The 24,457-nt window shown below is 49.9% G+C and overlaps 2 protein-coding genes across 2 annotated transcripts in view; both read left to right on the top strand.

The window, feature by feature from the left end:
- The window catches only part of Cmtm8 (CKLF like MARVEL transmembrane domain containing 8), a 56,630-nt gene extending 56,056 nt beyond the window's left edge, over positions 1-574 (top strand). Inside the window, exon 4 of the mRNA XM_006970256.4 lies at positions 229-574. Coding sequence (XP_006970318.1) covers positions 229-312 — 84 coding nt within the window. The 3' untranslated portion in view covers positions 313-574. The remainder of the gene's footprint in view (positions 1-228) is intronic.
- Positions 575-9,293: 8,719 nt separating this feature from the next.
- The window catches only part of Cmtm7 (CKLF like MARVEL transmembrane domain containing 7), a 28,597-nt gene continuing 13,433 nt past the window's right edge, over positions 9,294-24,457 (top strand). Inside the window, exon 1 of the mRNA XM_042281897.2 lies at positions 9,294-9,611. Coding sequence (XP_042137831.1) covers positions 9,477-9,611 — 135 coding nt within the window. The 5' untranslated portion in view covers positions 9,294-9,476. The remainder of the gene's footprint in view (positions 9,612-24,457) is intronic.

Genomic DNA, 24,457 nt, shown 5'->3' with positions numbered 1-24,457 from the left:
GACACTGGAGGCTGGGCCCTGTCTAAGGTTACCCGCACGAGATTAGACGTACACATCTCCATCATCACCCCTAAAGAAAAGTTACTGACGCAATTTTAAAGTAGGTTTAGAGAAGGAAGCCTAGGGTCCAGGGCGGTTTGAGCACCTGACCCGGTGGAGGGAAAACATTAACTCTCTAGTCTGGACATGTGCTGAAGTCCCATCTCTCCCATGCTTCCCTCCCCACAGTTCTTCGCCTTCCTGGTCACCATCTGCTACGCCGGAAACACTTACTTCAGTTTCATAGCCTGGAGATCCAGGACCACACAGTGACTTCCTCTTCGGATAATGGAGAAGAAAACACACCAGGATGAATCCCTCTGTAAAAACCGTTGTAGCTATAATGTACATTGCCCCAGAATTGTATTTAACTAATGTTTTTATATCTTAGTTAAATTACCTCCTAATGGCTTGTTACAATTAAGCTGGATACTTACTTGCAAGTGCTGTGACTTCTAATGAACCCCGAGGTCTCTGGACCTCCTCATAGGCTTTATTTTCTTACATAATGTATAAATAAATTGTTGGATGTTAAGAGTGTGTCAGATTTGTAAAGCTAACTTTTTAAATTACATTTTTGCTAATTTAGTATGTGTGTATGTGTTTGTGTATGGTGTGGGTATACAAGTCGGCCACAGTGCACATGTTGAGGTCCAAGGCCAACTTGCAGGAGTGAGTCCTCTCCTTCTGCCCTACAGGTCCCAAGGATAAAATGTAGAGCTCCAAGCTCGGCAGCAGGAGCCTTTCTTTGCCCACTGATCCATCTCGCTGGTCTAAAGCTAATTTTTCTTTTTAAAGATTTTTATTTGTTTGTTTGTTTGTTTGGTTGGTTGGTTGGTTGGTTGGTTGGTTGGTGGTTTGGTTGTTTGTTTGTTTGGTTGGTTGTTTGGTTGGTTTTTCGAGACAGGGCTTCTCTGTGTAGCCCTGGCTGTCCTGGAACTCACTCTGTAAACCAGGCTGGCCTTGAACTCAGAGATCCACCTGCCTCTGCCTCCTAGGGATTAAAGGCATGCGCCACTACCATGTGGCTTATTTTTATTTTTAATTGTGTGTATGTACGAGTATGTAGGGTGAGGACATCAAATCCCCTTTAGCTGGTGTTTGTGCAGTTATGAGCTTGGTCCCCTGCAGGAGCAATGTGTGGCTCTCACCTGCTGTGATCTCTCTCCAAAGCTAATGTTGAAGATACCAGATTAAATGGCGCAACGCCCCAGCAAATGTTTAATGTGACGGATAGGAGGCACACCCAGAGCCTTGGCGCTGGGAAAGCTCTCCTGCTCTCAGGGCTACTCAGGCAGCCATATTTGTCAGAAAACACTTGTCCTTTGTCACCAGGACAGGGTGGCAAGAGAGCCCATCTCTTCAGTCTGGGAGCCACAGTGCCCATGACTCTCACATGCTGGCCCATATGCTAGAGCAATCAAATGAGACATGGCCTCAGGCTCATGGGAAATGAGCTCTTGGGAAAGATGCCATCAGGACAGGATTGTTCATTCTAGAACACATTAAAATAAATATGTAGCCATTAAAAGGACCGATAGGTCCAGGCACCTTTAAATCATGTTGAGGGCTGAGGAAATGGCTCAGTTGCCTTGCAAACAGGGGACCTGGCTTTGATCTCCAGAACCCACATTTTAAAAAATAAAATAAAAAATGCTGAGGCCGTGACTCTTCTGGTAGAGCACTTTAGAAGCCCCAAGTTCAATCCCTGGCATAGGTGTACACACACATGTAACCCCAACACTCAAGAGGTAGGAGCTAGAAGATCAGAAGTTCAAGGTCTGCCTGAGGCTCAGACCCTGCTCCCCACACACCCCCCAAAAAAATTCAGGCCTGGTAGTGCATTTATATTTGGTTGTGAGCCTAGCCTTTAAGGGCTGAGCCATAGTGGATTTATAATCCCAGCACTAGAGAAACACAGACAGGTGGGCCCCTCAGAGTTTCTACTCTGCCAGCTAAACCTACTTGTGGAGTTCTGAGGCAGCCAGTGAGAGACCCTGTCTCGAAAAAGGTGGACAGCACCCGAGGAACCATATCTAAGGTTGTTTGTTGTCCAGCGTGGGTGCACACACACAAATCTTGCTGGCCCCAGAGATGAGTGTGCCAAATTTGGGCAGAACTTCTATGCCAAAATGTCTCCATACTTCAGATGATGGCATCTTCAGTTATCACATAGCGGGAGAACTCAGATGAGCCAGGCACACGCACTGAGAGGAAGTGTTTTTAGGCGGGACGCTTCCTGCTGCTACAGCAAGAATCTCGGGCTGACTCTTCAACTTGAGTTTTTAAAAAACAAGAAAAACCACAGAAACGTTAGTGGGGTTGCTGTCATGTGCAAGGCTGAAGCACCCGCTCTCAATATGACGTCCCACGGGCTTCTAGGGCTTTCTGTGGTCCCTGTTCTTCCCTGCTGTTTCTTTCGCCTGTGTGTTTGGGTTTGTCTTGTTTATTTGGTTCTCCATGGCATCCCTGGGACAACCTGCCGCTTGGTGACTTTGCAAAGGATACAATAAAGCTGCCAGCAGTTCTCACGTTTCTGCCCAGGCTGCTGCTCCTGGAGACATACTGGATAGGCTGTGCTTGCTGTGCTGGTCTGAAGAGCGGATGCGTTCACTGCCCACACGGTCTAAAACGATGGTTCTCAACTTATGGCTTGTGGACCCTTTTGAGGTCCAATGGCCCTTTCACAGGGGTCACCAAAACCATCAGAAAACAGATATTTACATTACGATTCATAACAGTAGCAAAATTACAGTTATGAAATAGCCACAAAAATAATTTTATGGTGGGGTCACCAAAATATGAGGAACTGTATTAAAGAGGTACAGCCTAGCGGTGGTGGCGCACGCCTTTAATCCCGGCACTTGGGAGGTAGAGCCAGGCGGATCTCTGTGAGTTCAAGGCCAGCCTGGTCTACAGAGAGAGATCCAGGACAAGCACCAAAACTACACAGAGAAACCCTGTCTTGAAAAAACACCAAAAAAAAAAAAAAAGTCACAGCCTTAGCAATCACTGATCTAAAGGGTGAATACATTCACCACCCGCAGCCACTTCCCCCCACCATGACAGCTAGTCTACTAGGAAACAATGTCTCAAAAAAAAAGCCAGCTGTGGTGATTTGAATAAGAATGGCCTCTACGACCCTAGGATGACTGTGGCTTATAAGTTTTGGTTTTACTCAATTACTGGGCAAGCCTCAGTGAAACATTTCACTATTAGGATAAGAATTTATACTGTATCAAGCTGACAATAGAAAAATAAATTTAAAAAAGTGAAAAACAAACAAACACAGCAACAAAAGCTCAGTGTGATGTTTTAGACTTGTAATCTCAGCTCTTGGGAGGGAGACTGAACTGGAAGATCTGGACAAAACAAAATAAATCCATAGACTTACCTTGGGGAAGAAAAAAAAAAAAAAGAATGGCCCCCACAGGCTCATGTATTTGCGTGCTCGGTCTTCAGGGAGTGGCACTACTTGGGAAGGATTGGCAGGTGTGGCCTTGTTGGAGGAAGAGTGTCACTGGGGGTGGACTTTGGGGTTTCAGAAGCCCAAGCCAGGCCCAGTGGCTTTGTTCTTGCTGCCGGGGTTCCAGTTAGAATTCCCAGCTACTCCAGCACCGTGTCTGCCTGCACGCTGCCCACCAGCGCCGTGTCTGCCTGCACGCTGCCCACCAGCACCATGTCTGCCTGCACGCTGCCATGCTCCCCACCGCAACAATAATGGACGAAACCTCTGAACTGTGAGCCAGCCCCAATTAAATGTTCTCTTGATAAGCGTTGCCGTGGTCATGGTGTCTCTTCACAGCAACAGGACACGGACTCAGACACCCAGGTATGGTGGTACATGCTTTCAAGCCCAGAGGCAGGGGCAGCTTGTTCCTGTTCAAGGCCAGCCTGGTCTACATAAGAAAGAATCCCTATGAGTTAGGGCTACAAAGCAAGACTGTGTCTCAAAACAACAAGAAAAAAGTAAAGTTTGGGTAATCTCATTGTATTTAATCCCCCAGGTCATCAAAACCAAAGATGAATTAATTAAAATAGTCTTGTGTGCTATCTCTCTGTCCTCTCCCTAACCAAAGCAAGGACACCGTCCACTTACCCAGTGGATTTTGTTAAGTACTTTATCCTGCTGTCAAGGCTCCATAAAAGGGCAAAGAAATAGAGGCCTAAAAAGGCGTTTCTGGGAACCTTCCGAGGGAGGCTCTTTCAAGTGTGAAGGAGTAAAGTCCACTGGGGTGAGCATGGCTCTTCCTAGGCTGGAAATCCCAAAGACCATCGTGAACACCACCTACCCGTCTGCCTTTCTCTGGTTTCTCAGAAGCAGGCCCATAAACTCCCCTGAAAATTCATCAAAACAATACACATGGGTTCAACCAAAAGAAAAATTTATTTCTTTAAAAAAAAAAAAAAAATCAAGAGACCTTTCTGGTGAATCATCTCCAAGTTTGCAACGATTCCAGAAAGCTGGTGTCAACAAGAATTCCTGGAAAGAAGCTGTGTCTGCAACAACTGATTGACTGATAGAACTGTAGTGCTGTGGAGAGGTTGGAATGTTGCAGGTCCTCAGATAACTAGTTACCTTATCTCTCACGCTATCACCCCTCCCTTGAATGGCCATTCCTTGCTCACTTCTCTGTCTGGTTAGCAACTAACAACCTGTGACTAATAGATTAAAAACCTCCGGAATTTATGAACTTAGCAGAACACAGGCTTCCACAACCCCAAAGCTAAGAATGTCACCAGACAGCATCTGAGGCTACAGAAAAGCCTCCCCTCTGCTGTAACAGCCTCTCTCTGATGCATCCACGAACAGATTTCAAACTTGCCTTGCTTTGTGGCTTTGTTCTGTAAAGCTATACAAGTGCTTCTGCAGGGGAACATGGAATTGAGTTAACTTAAATCTGTGTTCCAGGACCACAGTCACTCAAATTTGACTTCAGAATAAACCATCTCTTACTCTTTTAAGGGGCTGTTTTGTTTTGTTTTTGTGTCAATAGTTGAAACATTTGAACTGGATTTGATTTGATTTGTATTTTTGTTATTTGAAAAATTTGTAATAGCCAGAACCTGGAAACAACCTAGATGCCCATCAATGGAAGAATGGATGAAAAAAATGTGGTACATATACACAATGGAGTACTACTCAGCAGAGAAAAACAATGAAAGCATGAAATTTGCAGGCAAATGGATGGAACTAGAAAAAATCATCCTGAGTGAGGTAACCCAAACCCAGAAAGACAGTCATGGTATGTACTCACTCATTGGTGGATTCTAGATATAAAATAAAGAACAATCAGACCACAACCCATAGAACCATAGAGACTATATATATAGCATGGAGGTCCCTAGGACGACTGTGGCATATAATAAATTTCAGTTTTACTCAATTATTAAAAAAAAAATAGCCAAATGAATGGAAACACATGAACTATGAACCAAAGGCTGAGGGGCTCCCAGCTGGATCAGGCCCTCTGAATAAGTGAGACAGTTGATTGGCTTGATCAGTTTGGGAGGCAACTAGGCAGTGGGACCAAGTCCTGTGCTCATTGCATGAGTTAGCTGTTTGAAACCTGGAACTTATGCAGGGACACTTGGCTCAGTCTGGAAGGAAGGGACTGGACCTCCCTGGACTGAGTCTACCAAGTTGATCACAGTCCTCGGGGGAGGACTTGTCCTGGAGGAGGTGGGAATGGAGGGTGGGCTGGGGGTAAGGGGAGGGGGTGGGAGGGGGGAGAATAGGGGAACCCATGGCTGATATGTAGAACTGAATGGTATTGTAAAATAAAATATATATATTTTTTTAAAAAAAAAAGAAATAAACACTCATGACGATTAAAAAAAAAGAAAAGAAAAAAGAAAAAAAAAAAAAAACACAGCATAATGCTGCATCCCCCACCCCCAACAGTCAGAGTTTCTCTGTGTAGCCCTGGCTGTCCTGGAACTCACTCTGTAGACCAGGCTGGCCTGGAACTCACTCTGTAGACCAGGCTGGCCTGGAACTCGCTCTGTAGACCAGGCTGGCCTCAACTCAGAGATCCCCTCTCTTCTGCCTCCCGAGTGCTGGGGTTAAAGGCGTGCGCCCCCGTCGTGCCTAAAAGAGACAGGCATATTTGAATCCATCCTGGTCTATATAGAGGCTGCCAAGCCAGTCAGGATTACATAGTGAGACCTGTTTGAGGGGGAAAAATGGAAGAAAATGGGGGAAGGAACAAGGAAAACAAAGTGCAGTGACCCCTTCCATGTGAAGGTTCCGTGGAGGCTGGCGAGCTGGCTCTGCAGTAAACATGCCACCATGCCTGTGACCTGGGTTTGAATCCCAGGACTCCCACAGCGGAAGGAGAGACCTGACTCGGCAAACTGCCCTCTGACCTCACGGTGGGACACACACACACACACACACACACACACACACACACACACACACCACACACACACACACACACAAATAAATAAGTGTAATTAAAATATTTTTACAATGCCACAATGAAAGCCGTTACTTTGTATGCTCACCTAAAAATCATGTCTCCCATCATTTGTGCTCAACAGCTGAGTCCACTTTTCAGCATTTCCTGGCCTCTTAGATGGAACTGGGCAGGTTTTTAATTTAATGTGTTTACCTACTCCAGGCTAATCAATAAAAGAAAGGCTTGAGGCATTTCATCTCTTCTCATTGCTTTTCCAATCCATCCTCCTAATGATAAATATTTGGCTAGTATTTGAAAACTGTAAGAAAACCGAGAGAGGAAATGTTTAATTGCAATAATTCATTTTCAGATTTTTAAATTGCTCCCTTCACCGGAAAGATCCCTTCAGGGTATTAGCACACAAAAGATTTCAAGTGCAAACGGTGTCTCTGTATGAAGCGCTGAAGATACATCTGGGGGAGAAACCAACTCAAAGTCTGTATCTCTACCCCCAAGACAATGAGTGTTTAGTCGAAAAGATGGCATTGTGTGGGGAAATGGCCTTGATTGAAATGTAATGGAAAAGATAAGTTTCCAAAGAAAATAATATGGACATACAATGCTGGAATGTAAGTGTGTGGGTATACACAGTGCACACACGTGTGCACTGGAGATATGACTCAGTGGGCAAAGGTGCTTTCTGCACAAGCCTGAGGACCTGAGTTTGGATCCTTTGTACCCACGCCTGCGATCCCAGCACTGGGAGGCAGAGATGGGAGAATCTCCGACACTTGCTGGCCAGTCTAGGCTACTTGACAAACACTGTTAAAAATCAGATCTAACAGTTCATTTTCAAAGGGGCCTGGAGCCAGCTTAGGTCCTGGTGCAAATGAACAGAAAACACCAGACCCCTGCTAACACCCACTGGTCTTGCTGTTCCTCCCACCCACACTCTGCTTAGTTACCCACCCATCCTCTCCTGCCCAAACTAGTTTAGAGTAGAAAATTACTCACAGTCAAGTTTGCCTGCAGGGTCGTGAGTCTGAGAAGTTTAAAATAAACAACATACGGGTGTCATACACCTTTAATCCCAGCACCCAGGAGGCAGAGGCATGTTGATCTCTGTGAGTTGGAGGCCAGCCTAGTCTCCCTAGAGAGTTCAAGACCAGCCAGAGCTACTTAGTGAGGCCCTGTCTCTGAAGTACACAAAAATAAACAGGAAGTGACCTGTAAGCAGGAAGCTGTAAAGGTCGAGTGTGGGTGATGTGGGATACAGGGAAGATGATGTAAGATGCTATCAGTAGGACTGGATATTGGGACTGTATGAGGAAAGAAAGGATCGGGGAGAGGCTTCCTGGCATCATAGGGGTAATAGTTTCTGCTGAGTATATCAGCAAAACGTATAGTCTGACCTCCAGCCATTTTAACTTTTAATGAGGCCTCAACCTTGTGTATCAAAGAAAAATAGTCTTCCTTGGGCTGGAGAGATGGCTCGTTGGTTAAGAGCACTGGTTGTTCTTCCAGAGGACCCAAGTTCAATTCCCAGCACCGAGTGGCAGCTCACAATTGTCTGTATCACCCTCTTCTGGCCTCTTCAGGCACCAGGCAGACACATGGTGCCCAGACATAGATGTAGTCAGAACACTCATAAACATAAAATAAATAAATACATTTAAAAATCAAAAGGAGTCTAAAAAAAAAAAAGCCTTAAATCAGGCAGCAGTAGTGGCGCATGCCTTTAATCCTAGCATTTGGGAGGCAGAGGCAAGTGGATCTTTGTGAGTTCTAGGACAACCAGGGCTACACAGAGAAACTGTCTTGGGAAGGGAAAAAAAAAGAATTAGGACTAAGCCTCTATTGTGTGACTTCTGAGACATGAATGTCTGTTCACCCCAGGTCCAATAACAGACCAGAAAAACCCTTCCTCGGTGAACCAAAATCATCTCCTCTTTCCTTAGGCTGCTTTTGCTAGGTGTTTTCTCAGTATGGGAAAGAAGAGTGACTAATACAAAGAGGGATATGGACCTCTGAGAGGCAGAGAGTGACAGAGCAGGACACCAACAGCCTCCTCACCACACACACACACACACACACACACACACACACACATAATTTAAAAAGATGTCTCACAATATTGAGGATGTTTCCTAGTTAACTTTAACTGTCAACTTTACACAGCCTAAAAGCTGTGTCATCTAAAAGCTCAGTGGAGTGTGGTGCACATCTTTACGTTCCAACACTGGGAGGTGTGGGGGGGGGAGCTGAGGCAGGATACCCGTGAGTTTGAGGTTAGCTGGGTTCATATAGTGAGTTCCAGGCTAGCCAGGGGTACATAGTGAGATACTGACTTGTTTGTTTGTTTTTGAGACAAAGTCTCTCTATGTAGTCCTGGAGGCCCTGAAACTCACTATGTAAACCAGGTTGACCTCGAACTCACAGAGATCCTCCTGCCTCTGCCTCCCCAGTGCTGGAATTAAAAATATGTGCCACGACGCCAGCAAGAGAGAGCCTGTCAGAAAGAAAGAAAGAGAGAGAGAGAGAGAGAGAGAGAGAGAGAGAGAGAGAGAGAGAGAGAGAGAGAGAGAGAGAGAGAGGAAAAGAGGGAGGATGGGGGAAGGAAGGTGTGTGCACGCACTTGTGCACACACACACACACATGCACACGCAGCAGAAATGAACAGCGCAGGAGGGTACGCTCCGAGCATTTCACCCTACTGGTGTCAGCACCCAGGGGCAGCTGCACCCACACAAAAAATCCCTGGAGGCTCGTCACCAGCTGTGACCTGGGCGGTGCGCTCCTGGGAGAGGCCAGTGCCCCAGGCGTCCGGTTTCCTGCCCACACCAGTCCAACTTCCGCGAGTCTGGTGGGCAGGAGCTTGCGGGGCATCTGCTCGCCGGTCCTCTCTGGGTCCCGCCACAGCTGGGAAGAGGGACCCGTGCGCCCCGCCCCTGAGGCCCCGCCCCGTCCCGTCTCAGCTTCACTGGCCAGAGGTCCCGGGGCCCCGGAGGCGGCCGGCCGGTCTGGGCCCCCGCGATGTCGCATGGATCGGGGCTCATCCGGACCACGTGCAGCAGCGGCGGCGCGCCGGGGCCAGGCCAGCCCTCGGAGGGACTGCTGGACCGGGTGTACCCGCGCACCCAGGGCGCCCTGCTCAAAGTGGCGCAGATGGTAAGAAGAGTGGAGTGGCCTGGGGACGCGTACACGGGGCTGCACCTGGCCGGGACTCCGGGAGCACCGCGCACCGCTCTGGTGTCCCCAGTGTCTCCTGGAAAGTTCCCGGAGCAGCCCGCAGGGTCCCCGGCCCCCTCCCTTCTCCAGCCGCCGCCCTGCGGGGCCCGGCCGGCTTCCCCACCGAAACCTGGGGTGCAAGTTCCTTCTCGTCTTCCTTCCTCTTCTCCAGGCCGCACGTCTCGCACCCGGGCAAGGGAGGGAGAGTCCCTAGCTGTTCCCTGCCGTCCCCAGGCCGCGCCCGGCCGCCCGAGAGCCGAGGGCTCGCCTTGGCTTTCCGATCTCTGCTGGGGACGGGGAGAAGGGCCGCCTTTGCGACGATCGCCAGGCCCCCTGCACACACCCCACCCCACGCCCAGGCCTCAGAGGCCCCTCCGAAGGCAGATGGTTAACTGGGAAGGCCTGTGGCTGAGGGGCTTCTGGTGGTCACTTGGAGCCAGGCAGGGTGAGGGGGCCGGTTGTTAGTGTGACCAGGGCTGCACAAAAAGCCTCTGGCCCGGCCAGAAGCTGCCGGGCCTGTTCCAGTTCGCTCCTTATCCACCCTTCTTTTACCCCTCCTGGTTTTGTTTTTTGTTTTGCTGTTTTCAACTTCTTTGAAATGTCTCGTCTTCAATACTGTTTGTGTGGTGTGTTTCGGAACTGGGTTGGACGGTTTGATTCCCCACTCACCGTGGGCGGAGAGGGCAGTGGTGGTTTTGTAGAAATCTGTGGGGACAGAAGTTCAGGGACCCTGGTGCAAGGTCACAGACCCGGAAGCTGGGTCCTGCCTGCTAGGCTGGAGCAGCCCCTAGGGGCTGGGGTACAGGGCCAGAGCTTTCTGCCATCCATAGCCGACGTTTCGGTTGCCTCGTGTGTAGAAAGGTGACTGGCATTCTGTGTGGAAAGGGAGGAAGGAGAAGGTCTCCCTCTCTTAAGAAGGGTACCTGAATGGACCAAAATCAGCACACAGAGGCATTTTAAAAAGGAACTAAATGTGTGCTGCTAAACTGTTTTGGTTTGATCAGAGTGGTGTGTGGGACCCAGGCTAAGGGCCTTGATCAGCCGAACAAAACCGAGAGGCCACCTCTCTGATCTTTAAAAGATGGCTGAGTCCGAGAGACTCTAGGCACAGGTGGAGATGAGGTCCATGGGCAGAGGTTTGGATCAGAGGCCTCTGCCTAGAAAGTTCCCGGAGCAGCCCGAGGGGTCCCGGGCCCCCTCCCTTCTCCAGCAAGTGAAGCAGGTGAGAAATGTCTGTGTTAGCCTGTGATTTTGGTTCACAACATTAATAATGGAGGGGAGAAACGTTAATGCTGGCCCCTGAGTCTGAGGGACAGGGATATTGTGCCAGCGTATGGGTGCCAGCGAAAGGGCCTGTCCAAAATCAGAGAGCAAAGATTTTAACAGGGGCTTCGTCTGCCTGCTGCCTCTCTGTCTGCTCCTCTTAAAGCCCAGGCCAGGAGTCTCCCACCCTCACTGCAGCCAAGCTGATCAACTCCTGGGAGTGAGGCTGCCTGCTGGGGCCTCCTGTCTGGCTCCTGCCTCAGCCCGGCTGTTCCGGGGTCTTCATTGATAGAAACCTCTCGCTTATCAGGTGGGGGCGAGCGGAAGCCGCCACACTGCCACACCCCCCAGGGCCACTGTCTCAGTGCCATACAGACCTCTGTGTCTCCACTTCATGTGAAGTGTTTTCAGTGTTCTGACGAAAGATTTTTCAACATGGTAACCTTAAGAACCACAAAGGCTGGGGTTGGAAAGATGGCTCAATGGTTAAGAACTGGTATACTTCCGTTCCAGAAGACCCAAGTTCATCCCCACACCTACTTCCGGTCTGCTCTGTAACTCTAACTCCAGGAAGACTTGATGCCTTTGACTTCCTTGGGTTCCTGCACTTGCACCTGCCCACGCACATACGTACATATCTGAAAAATTAAAAACTGCAAAGGCCAGGGCCGGGGCTGTAGCTCCGTTGGTTAGAGTACTTAATTAGATGGATTAGACCAATTCCCAGCACCCCAGTTATGGGTATGGTGGTTCCCACCTTTAACCTCAGCGTTCAGAACTCAGGTGGCAGAGGCGCGAGAATCAGGGGTTCTTGGTCATTCTCGGCTACCCGGTGAGTTCCAGGCCAGCCTGGGCTACAAGAGGGGGGCAATGGACTACCTAGGGGAAATTGCCTTAGGCTCCTCTGGGCTTGTGACCTGTAGAAATGAAGAGGCCAGAGGCAAGAAGAAAGTGAGACTCACGTGAGTCCTGGTGCCTGAGCGTCATTTATTCAGGGGTGACCCTTGCAGTCCTGTGCTCGATGTCTTTCATCTTCCTCAGTGGGCTAGTCACATGATCACTGTTGTTGACTTGAAGGAATTCGTTTAAAAGCATCTTTTTGTTTTGTTTTTCCAGACAAGGGTTTCTCTATATATCCCTGGCTGTTTTGGAACTCACTCTAGACCAGACTAGCCTTGAACTCAGGGATCTGCCTGCCCCTACCTCCCAAGTACCGAGATTAAAGGCGCTTGTTCCCACACCAGGCTCTTTTTTCTAAGCCAGCTTTCAGTAATGTGCAGGGAATTGCATTACCGTACACCATGACTGTATCATCTCACTGAGTGCTTTTAAGGAATGGAGTGAGTCATGTCATTGACTGGTGAGGAAGCCGCCTGAAAGGCCATGAGCACCTGAACCACCCGGCTGGTGGGAGCAGCTGAAGTCTGGTTTGCACACGTGTCCCCTTGCATCCCCAGGACACACAATTCTGGCAGAGTTTGAACTTGCTAACAATCCAGAGAAATCAAAACCAGGGTGAGACAATGTCACACACATGACGCTGACGATAATAGGGACAGATGACAAGTGGCTAGGGTGTGGAAGGTGTAAAGAGGCTGGAACTCTGGGACCCTGCTGATGGGAGTGTAAAATGGCACAGCTCCTGTAAGGATGCGGTGTGCAGTATGTCAGAAGTTGTGCCACATAAGCATGAAAACCTGGTTCGCATGCGTGCGTGCGTGCATGCGTGCGTGCGTGCGTGTGTGTGCCATGTGACCACTACTCCTGCTAGCCTGGGAGAAGTGAAAATGTACATTTATATATATTTTCGTGGCAGCATTCACAATAGCCAGAAGCTAGAAATAACACAGACAACCCGCCAAATGGTGAATGAATTAATAATAGGAAAACAAAAGCACTCCACTTAAGTATAATACAGCAAAAGAAAAGGAGGGGGATCCTGAGATATGCAACTGTACTGGAGCTTCAGAAACAGTGTGCTAAGTGGGAGGGGGAAGCCACCCACCAAAGATCACGTTCTGTGGTTCTGATCAGTTGAAATGTTGAAAATAGGCAAATTATCATAGACACGGACGAACCTCAGGGGCCGCTCAGGGCTGGGCCGGTGCGGTGGTGGGAGGAAGTCAGAAGTGACTGTTGGTGGGTAGAGATTTGGGGGTGGTGACTGAAACGGTTCAAAGTTGTGGTTGATGGTTAGACAACCGTTGAGACTAGACTAAAAGCCACTGGACTTCACAGGAGCCCGGAATGAAGGCCCAGTCAGCCATTTGAAAGAGAAGCAGTTCAGAGGGCAAAGAGCATCTGGGCAGCCTCCGGGGATGGGAAGCAGGACTGTATTTCAGGGACACCCACAGCGTGCTCCGCCTCACGGAGTGTAGGCTGATAGGCCAGGCTTCTGGTGTCACCTGGGTGCCCAAGGGGCCTTAGCTGGAAGAATGGATGTAGAGGTCAGAGGATTTTGTGGAATCTTCTAGAAGTGATGTGCACACCTGTAATCCCAGCTACTTCAGGCAGGAGGGTCAGAAGTTCAAGATCATCCTTGGCTAAATAGAGAGTCCGAGACCAACCTGGACTACAACAGACTCTGCCTTGGGTGGGGGCATGGGGTCGCACACCTTGAACCCCAGAATTCCCAGCATGTGGATTATCTGTGAGTTCAAGGCTACATAGTGAGACTGTCTCAAAAAGAGCAAAATAAATGTTAGCTTCCCTCACATCTTTTGTTATAATCATTAGAGGTGCACTCAGACCCAAGTGTGACCCTGCACCTTCATTTGCTACCTCCAGAAATACAGAGACTGAAGGGCAGTCAAGAAACAAATTGCTAAGATTCTGCCCAATCCTAACTGAGAACAGGAAGCCACTTTCTGCTAAAGGCTAAATAAAATAAATGCTTAAAATGGATGATAAGGCTGGAGAGATGGCTCAGTAGTTAAGAGCACTGGCTACCCTTCTTGAGGTCCTGGGTACTTTATCAACTGTGTCTCGGCCCCTTCCCCATTTCTGAGGCAGCGTCTCCAGCCGCCCAGACTGGCCTCAGACTCACTACGTAGCTGAGAACAACCTTGAACTCCTGATGCTCCTGCCTCCACCTCCAGAGTACTGAAATGACAGGACGCCCCAGCGGGCCCAGCTGCCATCTGTTTTCTCCTAGCGTGGTTTGCAGCCAGGCATGGAGGCCCTGATTCATGTTACAGCCTCTCCCCCTGCCTCACTTCAAGTTCACGGCCTCCAGGCCTGTCCGTGTACACACGGTCACAGTGCCCTTCCTTGTAGAGAAATCGTGTTCAACAAGTGTGCCCATAGTTCCTCGGGATAGCTGCCACCTGCCCTCTGCAGAGAGAAATGAAGAGCTTTGTGCCCCTCGGGGGTGGATGGCATTGAACACTTTTCTAGACTGACCTCAAACTCCCAGAGATCCTCCTACCCCTGCCTCCCGAGTGCTGGGATTAAAGGCGGCACCACCATGTCCAGGCTTTTCTAGACTTTTAAAGTATTTTTACTTCACTTACTGTGTGTGTGTTTGTGTGTGTGCACCCACAAGAACTCACATGCGCACATGCACACATCCAAACTTGATCTGCACGTGGGGCTTTTTATGTGGGTTCTGGAGACTGAACTTGAGTCATCTGGCTCGCACAGCTAGCACCTCTCTCCCAGGCATCAGCCTCCCAGGCCTAGTTTTTAGACTTTGAATGTCTGTAAATCAATGGATTTCCCTTTATTGCCCACAGACTTCAACGTGCCAAGTAGAATAGTAATCATAATTGTAATAGTGGATTTGGTGCCTGGCATTTTTGAAAAGGAACAATGATAGGCTAGTTAGTCATGCTTGGAACTGTGCCTGTATTTAATTCCTGGTGACCGTAGACAGTTCTAGAAGGTAGAGCCCTACAAGTAGGAGACTTTATATCCTCAAGCTGCAGATCCAAAGGGTTTTGTAGGCACTGCCAAGTACCCACTCCCCACCCCGGCCCCCCACTAGGCACCCTGAAGAGCCAGCTGCTGCTGTGCTGAGAACCGCTGGCCAGAGGTGAGGTACTCTGCCTGGAGACCATAAGGAGGGTGCACCAGGCTGCAGGACTGCGGAGGGGAAAGGGTGCGTGGTCCCCTGTAGCGCCAGTGATTGGTCCCCTAGTGTGCCGACACTGGGGGCGGGGGGGATGGGGCTTTGTTTGTCTGGTTTTATTTTAAACTGCCCAGTGGGTCCCAGCGACCCTCTAGGTTCCGGGGGCTAGCAGCGGCACCCGGGGAACCGTGTAGTTCTTCAAATTCTGGTAATAGAGAAGGCCTCTCCTTCTTCCCCTGCCCCGGTTTCCTGCATGGCCCCTGGGCAGCGCATCTGTTTCCTCCCTGCCATCTGCCTGCCGCCTGCGCCGCTGCTGGCCAAACTCGGCCCTGGAAGCCCCCCTGACCTGCCAGCTGCTGCTTCCCCTATCACCAGACTGGCTCGGTATTGCGAGAAATCCACGGGAGTCTGCTCAAAGGGTAAAAGGAATTCGTTAGGAAAGAAAGCTCACTAAACAGAATAGGAGAATCGTCACAGGGTCCTGGAAGGCTGAGGGACGGTCCCCACGCTGCTCTGCCGCCGCCGGAGTCAGTCCGCGGCATCCAAGCCCACAAGGAGAGAAAAGACTGACCTAGGAGCGGCTCAGGTCTTAAGGGTACCCCGAGGCCACGCCCCAGGGGCAGGCACTGCAAGGTCACAGGTAGAACAGGTATCCACTACCGCTCTGCAGTTTCCTCGCTGGCTGGCTGGCTACATTCCCTGCATTTCTCACAGGCCAGTAAAGGCATTCCGGGCTCTTGGGGGTTTGGACCCAGCTGGGAGCCCCCAGGGACTCCGAGAAGTGACAACACTCCTTGTGGAGCATCTGCGGCCGCAGAGGTGCAGCCTCCAGCGGCCGTCAGGTCCCCTGGCTCACGCTGGCTATGTCCCGAGGCAGCCCCCACCCCCACCCCACCCCATGGTTAGGACAAATGGCTGGATGGAACAGGTGAGAAGTTGCTGGGAAGAACTTTTCACGTGCTCTAGAGGACAGCTGTGAGACCCTCGGGAGCCCCTTCTTCCTGAGGGATGGCCTGGAAGATGGAGAGCAGGGGAAATGCGACCTTGACCTTGCGTCAGGACCTCCCAACTTTTATTCCCACCTCCCTGAGCATCTGCAACTCCCCCTCTTGCTTAAGAAGAGGCACAAACAATGGAACCCTTTCCCCTTTACAGCGGGAGAGTGGTAGTTAGCTAAATAATAATAAATAAAGATTTATTTATTATGTACACAGAAGAGGGTGCCAGATTTCACTACAGATGGTTGTGAGCCACCATGTGGGTGCTGGGAATTGAACTCAGGACCTCTGGAAGAGCAGTTGGTGCTCTTAACCTCTGAGCCATCTCTCCAGCCCAACTAAAGATTTTTTTAAAGCTCATATCATCACTATATTGTGGTTGGGTGTTAGCTGGCACCCCTGTTTTACAGATGAGGCAGTGACGTAGGCACCTGAGTGTCTTGTCCAACCACTTAGCTGTCGAACTGGTGCCATATCTCTGCTGTCCGCCTCTTCTCCATGGTCCCTTCCCAAGCTCTTCTGGAGAAATTAAAATCCTGTCAGGTGTGGTGGCATACATCTGTAATTCCAGTTCTCAGGAACTTAGGCTGAAGCAGGAACATGCAGGTTTGAGTACAGCCTTGGCCATGTAGTAAAACCCTAAAAGGACAGAAAGGAGCATCCTTTCGGACAGCGTTGTGTTCCAGGGAATGGGCTTGCCGTGGTTAGTGTGAGCAGTCACCACCAGCAGGCACAGATTCCTTCCCACCTCGTGTTAGCTCTGGGTCCTTTGTGGGTGCCTTTGTAGATATTATCTTAGATTTTCATAATCATCTAAATGTTTTAAGTAAGCTGACAGTCTGTGTCAAACTGTGTTCATAGCTGTCCTGGGGCACACGTGGCCCACTGGCCACAGGTTGAACACATCTGGCGGCATCTGGTGCTCTGTGAGTATGCACACCCGCTGCATTCCTGCTGACTGTGACCTGGCTTGTCTGCTGTCTTCCCAGAGTCCCTCTGGACCTGCAGCTCCAGGCACGGGCGCCCCAGGACTTCCAGGCTACACTTGCTGTCCACCGAAAGAGCTGTGTTGTTTTGTTGTTCTTTTCCAACTCTAATTTCAAATAAGAGCAGGAGGGGTGGGGATCAATATTTACTGAGTGAAAAATAAAGTCGATAGGGAAGAAAATGATTTCAACAGCCTTTTTCCTGTTTCAACAATGTCATGATGATAGCAATAACTGAATCTGTGTGTGTGTGTGTGTGTGTGTGTGTGCGCGCGCACGCGCGCGCTTAGCTGTGCGTGCTGGTGAGGTGCATATTTGTGCATGTGCGTGAGGAAGCTAAGGGTCAACCTCAGGCGTGCTCAGTTACTGTTCCCCTTTTGAGACAGTTCTCTCTCTGAGCCTGAGCTCCCCTGCCTGGCCAAGCAAGGCCCAGGAACCTGCCCATCCCCTCCTCCCCAGCACTGGGATGACAAGTGTGGGCCACCACTCCTGGCCTTTTCACACGGGTGCTGAGGACCAAACCCGGGTTCTCCTGCGTATGCAGCCAACACTTCACCGACTAACCAACTGAGCCATCCCCCACCTGTGCAACGGCTCTGGAACTCACTCTGTAGCCCAGGCTGGCCTCGAACTCACAGAGACCCACCTGCCTCTGCCTCCCAACTGCTGCGATTAAAGGCGTGCGCCACCATGGCCTGGCACACCATTTCTTTTTGTTTTTTTTTTGTTGTTTGTTTGTTTGTTTGTTTGTTTGTTTTTTCGAGACAGGGTTTCTCTGTGTAGCTTTGCGCCTTTCCTGGGACTCACTTGGTAGCCCAGGCTGGCCTCGAACTCACAGAGATCCACCTGCCTCTGCCTCCCAAGTGCTGGGATTAAAGGTGTGCGCCACCACCACCCAGCTCCGTTTCATTTTTAACTCCTTGTAACCACCTAAGTCACAACCATGGACAAATGTGTCCTGGAGAACAGCCTGTGACTGCTGGAGTGGGCACCTTCCTGACACCTCCTGTGTCTCTTGGAAAATGAAACAAGCCGCAGACATGCATGTCTACAGTGCACTGCTGGTTTTGTTTCTGAGACAAGGTCTTGTTATGTTGCCCCAGCTAGCCTGGAACTCACAATTCTCCTGCCTCTCCACCTTCCTAGTGCTGAGATTACACACGTGTGTACCACAATCCCCAGCTATGACACCGGTGTTCCAAAGTTTCTTTCCAGTATTGGTCAGGGTATCCTGCTCACTGCATGACACTTTGGGTGGAGGAAAGAACTCAGGGCAAGATACGTATTGGCCCCCATAGGCTCGTATATTTGAAGGCTTGGTACCACCAGTTGGTGGAATTATTTGGTGAGGATTAGGAGGCGTGGCCTTGTTGAGGGAGGTGTGTCTCTGCGAGTGGTCTTTAAGGTTTTAGAATCCCACACCATTCCAGTTGGCTCACTCTCTGCCTTGCGGTCCTTGTCTCAACATGTAAGCTCTCAGCTACTGCTCCAGCCAGCCTGCATGCTGCATGCCTCCTGCCATGATGACCATGCACTAAACCTCTGAGACTGTGAGCAAGCCCCCGTTAAATGCTTTCTTGTATAAGTTGCTTCCTTAACTGTGTCTCCAGTCACCATCAGTGGGGACAGCCGTGCTGTACTAAAAAGTAATTGCTGCAACTTTTACACACAGTGTCTTACTTCGGCAGGCCAGTTTAGCTATAATTTTCTACTCTAAACCTCTACTTTGGGGGCGGCAGGTAATTTAACAGAGTGTGGGTGGGGAGGAATAGCTAGACTAGCAGGTATTAGCAGGGGTCTTGTGTTTTCTGTTCATCTGTAACAGGACCTAAGCTGGTCTGAGGCATTTTTGAAAATGAACCATCAGATTTTAAAATTTCTTTCTGGAAAAGAGACATTTTCCTCAGTGTTTTGGCCCCTGGCAAGTTGCCCATGCTCCTGGGAGTAGTCCTAACTAAACTCAGTGTGAGGAGAAAGGAAAAAAAGAAGAGGATGTGAGGTAGTGAGGCTGGAGCCCTGGAAGAGCTGTGCATCTCAAGAGCTGAAGGAGGAGACGAATCCTGGGCTGGAGTCTACAGAGAACAAGCTTCTGCCACCCTCACTTCCACTCAGCTAAAAATTTGGCTTCCAGAACTGCAAGGGAATGAATGTCCACTGGGGTCATTGGCTAGAGAAGCCACGGGAAACTCGCGAGGCCATTAAAGACTTCGAAGTGTGGCCAGATTCTAATAACATCAACACTGTACACTGTAGGCATCTAATGTGTCCTTCTGAACAGACTTTCCTCATTTCCAGGAAAAAGCCTGCCAAGCAGCGATGACCAGCCTCTAAGGCCCTCTGAGTGGCAATTATTTCTCAGCCCTCTTGGAGTACATTATTCCCTTTGCAGAGAAAGCAGCGCCCTGGAATGTCTGCTGAGACCCCTGTAAGAAAGAAAACACCAGAGAGCAATTCCCAGATGACAGAGTGGTCACAGAGGATAAAAAATGTATTATAAACAAGTATTGTGCCTGGCTTTGGACAGTCTTTCCACCTAGATTCCTTCAAACCTTTAGATGCCAGATAAACCTTCCGTATCTCAACGCTATGCTTGAATATCATTCTGACACCTACTTTAAAGATGAGCTGCAGGCCTGTCAAAATGACTCAGTGGGTAAGAATGCTTGCATGCAAGCCTGGAGACAGGAGTTCTGATTTCCAGAGCCCACATAAAGTCCAGACCCAGTAGCACACATCTGTAATCAGAGCAGTGTGCCTACAGGACATGGAGGCAGGGAGAGCTAGCCTGGCTTATGATTTTGTCTCTGAACCAGTTGAGAGTGAGTTACTGATGTGGTGTACTCAGTGCACTTTTTCTAGAAAGGGCCTTCTCTACATATTGCTAACAGGAAGTCAATGGCACTGATGATATTATCTGCAAGTCTTAGTCAGACTTTACCACAACCCACTAACGGCCTTCTGGTCTAGGGGCCCAGGATCATGTGATCACACGTGATCTCATTCAGTGGTCAGGTCTCTTTCTTCCTCTTCAGTCTAGAAGCTTTTTGGAATTATAGGTGTGCACTTATCACACTTGGTTTATGTGGGGCTGCAGCCTGAACTTTGTGCCAACTGACCTATATTCTATGCCGGGTCTTTTTCTCATCAAACTTCCTCCTACTGCAGCAATACTTCCAGAAGAGGTCAGTATCAGTGTATTCCATCTCTCTCCACCTGATTATTTTGAGAGAGGGTCTCACCATAGTCTTATGTAGACAAGGCTGTCCTCACACTCACAGAGATCTGCCTGCCTGTGCTTCCTGAGTGCTGGGATTAAAGGCATGAAGCCATCACAGCCAACCCACTGTTGTGGGAATTCCTTCTTTTCAGCCAATAGCTTTGGGGTACAAGCCCTAGGGCGTGGCTTTTTCTGTGTACGTGACCCCTTAAGCGAATGCAGAGAGGAGTCATGCTCTCTCTTGGGTTGCCAGGACCAGGTCAAGCGGCATGGAGCAGCTTGCAGTTGGTCCCCCATCCCCGCCAGGGACAGGACAGGACAGCAGTAGCTAGACCAGAGGATCAGCAGTGGCAGCTTCCTTATTCAGTACCAGTGAGCGCTTTATCCCCATTTTATATCTTAATAAATTCTTGAGATCCCTTAACAGATTCGTGGGTTCTCATAACAGCCCACCTTATTTTTTTTTAAATTATTTATTTTATGTGCATTGGTGTTTTGCCTGCATGTATGTCTGTGTGAAGGTGTCAGATTCCCTGGGACTAGAGTTACAAACAGTTGTGAGCTGCCATGTGGTGCTGGAAATTGAACCCGGGTCTTCTGGAAGAGCAGTCAGTGCTCTTAACCGCTGAGCCGTCTCTCCAGCCCCAGCCACCTTATTATTTTTTGAGGCAGGGTCTTTCAGTGTGCCTGGATCTCACTAATTCTACTAGACTGGCTGGCTGTCAGCCCCTCCTCTTCAGCATGGGGTCACAGCTGTGCACAGCTGTGCATAGATGTTGGGAATAGAACCCAGGTCCTCACAGCTGTGTAGCAAGCATTGCACTAACTGGGCCTTCTCCCCACCCCCTTACTTTACCTCTGTCAGACAAAACATTAATTGACCCTGTTCTTAAGGGATCTCCTCCCCTCCCTTCCTCTCCCCTCCCCTCCCCTCCTCTCCCCTCCCCTCCCCTCCCCTCCCCTCCCCTCCCTTTCTCTTCAGTGTCACCAACATGTCTGTACTTCAGCCCAATCCACATTCTCTTAATTACTATTACCTTTACAGTGAGCCTTCAAACTGTATAGTGATCATCTGTAAAACTGTTTTGATTATTCCCACTTTTCCTTCCCATATAAATTTCAGAATCAGTTTGTCAATACCTACACATGCACGAACGCACCAAAAAAAAAAAAAAAAAAAAAAAAAAGCCTGTGTGCTGGGTTCTGTTGAACTGGCTCACCAGTCCTGGGGAGAATTCACTTATCGACAGTGCTGTATTTTCCGTGAGTACCTCCCGATTTGCTGCTGTTAGAAGTGGTATTTGCTAGCTAGGCGGTAGTGGCGCACACCTTTAATCCCAGCACTCGGGAGGCAGAGGCAGGTGGATCTCTGAGTTCGAGGCCAGTCGCCTGGTCTACAGAGTGAGTTCCAGGCCAGCCAGGGCTGCACAGAGAGACCCCGTCTGGAAGAACAAAAAGGAAGTGGTGCTTGTTTTTAGTGTGTAAATTCAGTTCTCGTTGCTCACATACAGAAATATGGCTGCTCTCGTAAACTGAACTCTGCAACCCGTGCCGTCGCTGACTCATATTCATTCCAGAACCGTCTTTTTGGGTGTTTTGTAGACATGAGCATGTTGCCTAAAATGAAACTGTGCGCTTCCCTTTTCAGTGTGCGTTCCTGTCACAGCTTCAGTTATGAGAAGCTGTCTTCTCCTTGTCACCTCCTGCCCTGAGGCACAGCCTACCTTTCTTACCACCAAGCACAGTTGGCTTGTCTTGCCACTCTCTGTTCAGGTTAAGGTTGGCCCTTGCTTACTGAGAGGTTTTTTGTTTTCTTTCTTATCATGGATGGATATTGAAAGTGTTGCCATATGCCTGCTTCTTCTGCATCAGTTGACAGGGACACATGGCTGCCTCTCGGGGTCTGCTTCTCTAGTGTGTTGCTTCAAATCATTTGAAACAATTAAACCAGCTGTGCATTCCTGAGATGCCCCGCGCGTTCCCATTTCTTCTGTGTTGCTGGTGTGACGTGCTGAGGGGCAACTGAGGGGCAGAAAGTCCGAGAGCTTCCAGCCACCCCCTCTGAGATGTTGGCATATGAACAGTCCACGCTGAGTTACTCGGAATCCATATCCTTTTTCTGTGACAGACTTTTGTTTTGTTGTTTTGGTTTGGTTTTGGTTTTTTTCAAGACAGGGTTTCTCTGTATAACCTTGGCTATACTTGAAACCACTCTATAGACCAGGCTGGCCTTGAACTCAGAGATCCACCTGCCTCTGCTTCCTGAGTGCTGGGATTAAAGGTGTGCACCACCACCACCACCACCACCACCACCACCACCACCACCACCGGGCTGATTTTTTTTTTCCTTTAACCTCTTTTTATTTTTTAACCTCTTCCTCAGTGCTGCTATGCTTTAGGAAAGGGAACATTCTGCAACCCAATTCTGAGACAGGGGTTAGAAGGAAGCCTTTGCTCTTGGTCGCGAGGTTCATGAAGACCTCAGCTGACCCTTGTCTTCCCCCTCCCCCCGACCCACCCCCCAGCTGTCACCTCAGGACTGCAGGCCTGTGTCCAGTTCACCTGAGCTGTGCAGGTGGATGAGTGCAGGCACTATGGAGGACAGACACTATGGAGGACAGACCTATAGTCTGGCTTCGTGGCCTCCCCACTTCCTCCCAGGGCTTCCAGGCCAGGGGCGGGGCCTTCTGTGGAGACTGAAAGGCCTTCTTTGTCTTTCTCCTTTGACAGGCTTTGACAGTAGCTGAGGCAGTCTCGGCGTGGCCTGGTAAAAGGAGCATGTGGGGCTAGCCAAGGTCAGCCATCCCAGGTTATTTTTAATAAGTGGAGGCTAGGAGGGGCGGGGACGTCACTGAAGGGAGGCCTTTGTTTCCACAGGACTCACCATGGACACAGTGAGGAGAACTCAGACACAGGCCAGGGAGGGCCACCTTCCACTGTGCCTGGGCATAGGCAGCAGCACTCAGACCTTGGGAGAACAAAAGTATCTGGGCCCCAGACCCCATCTTTCCTTCCTGTAAGGCAGAGGCAGTTGGCTCCCAACGTGTGGGTCGAGATCCCTTGGGGTTGCTGAATGACCCTTTCACAGGGGTCGCCTAAGACCATCGGAAAACACAGATATTCACATTATAATTCCTAACAGCGGGAAAATGACAGTGATGAAGTAGCAAGGAAAACATTTTATGGTTGGGGTCACCACAAGATGAGGACCTGTATTACAGGGCCGCAGCATTAGGAAGGTGGAGAGCCCCCCCCTGTAAGGGGTTCACACAGGCTTCCTGCTCTTAGCTGCCCCTCGGAGGACCAAGGCTGCCTGCAGGATTGAGGTGGGGAGGCCCGAGTGGATGTCATTAGTGTTTGGTTTATAGGAGGATCTGGGCTCAATTTGAAACTGTTGCGAAAAATCCAAGGACTCCGTAGCAGTGGGGGAGGGGTGGGCGTGCTGTTGTGACCAGTCGCTGGGACCCTCTTGTGTAGCCACAGGGCTCCCTGCATCACCATGCGGCAGACAGAGTCCCCTGAACCCCTGGAGGTCTTGGGGGGGGGGCTTGCTGCCTTCCTCACACCCGCGTTCCCCCGCTCCCGGCTCTCCCACGGCTGTTACAGGAATTGATTCTCTCATTCCTCCATGTCGAACCTGAGGCTCCGACTCAGTCCTCAGACTGGGCGGTAAGAGCCTTCACCCTCTAAGACATCCTGCCAGCCCTCCCCTCCAGCTTCCCGTGTTCTCACTGAAGGCCAGTCTTCAAGCGGCCTCCACCCTCTCCCCTGGTCCTCTTCGGGTCCCCATGGTGGGTGATCACACATGCTGAACCACAGTGGCTTTCCATCTGCGACCCAGGCCACAGGCCCGTCGTGGTTCTTGTATACTTGCTCCGTCATTTTTCATCCCAGACTAATCCTCCCCTCAGGCTGGCACAGGCTTGGCTCGGAGCTGCTTCGGTTTTGAATCAAGGCATCCTGCAGCCGCATTGTGGGACTCAGCGGGCACACACTTCTGGCACTTGCCCAAGGCTGCATGCCAGGCCTCTTACAAGGTCTGACTAGTCTCGATGATTCTCTAAGGATTGACTTCCCGTGGTACTGGCCAAAGTGCCGGCCCCACCATGTGCTCTTTGTCCAAGCTTCCTGAGGACTCTCCCTGGCTACATGGAAGCCAGTGTGGCCTTTTTGGTGTTTGTTTGTTTAAACTTTATCATTATCGTGTATGTGTAAGTGTGTGTGTGCATGGGCCTGTGTCCCACGGCTCACGT

The sequence above is a fragment of the Peromyscus maniculatus genome, chromosome 7 (assembly GCF_049852395.1).
Source record: "Peromyscus maniculatus bairdii isolate BWxNUB_F1_BW_parent chromosome 7, HU_Pman_BW_mat_3.1, whole genome shotgun sequence".
Lineage (NCBI taxonomy): Eukaryota > Metazoa > Chordata > Mammalia > Rodentia > Cricetidae > Peromyscus > Peromyscus maniculatus.
The sequence above is the reverse complement of the archived record's forward strand: the minus strand, read 5'-3'. Positions and strand labels throughout refer to the sequence as shown.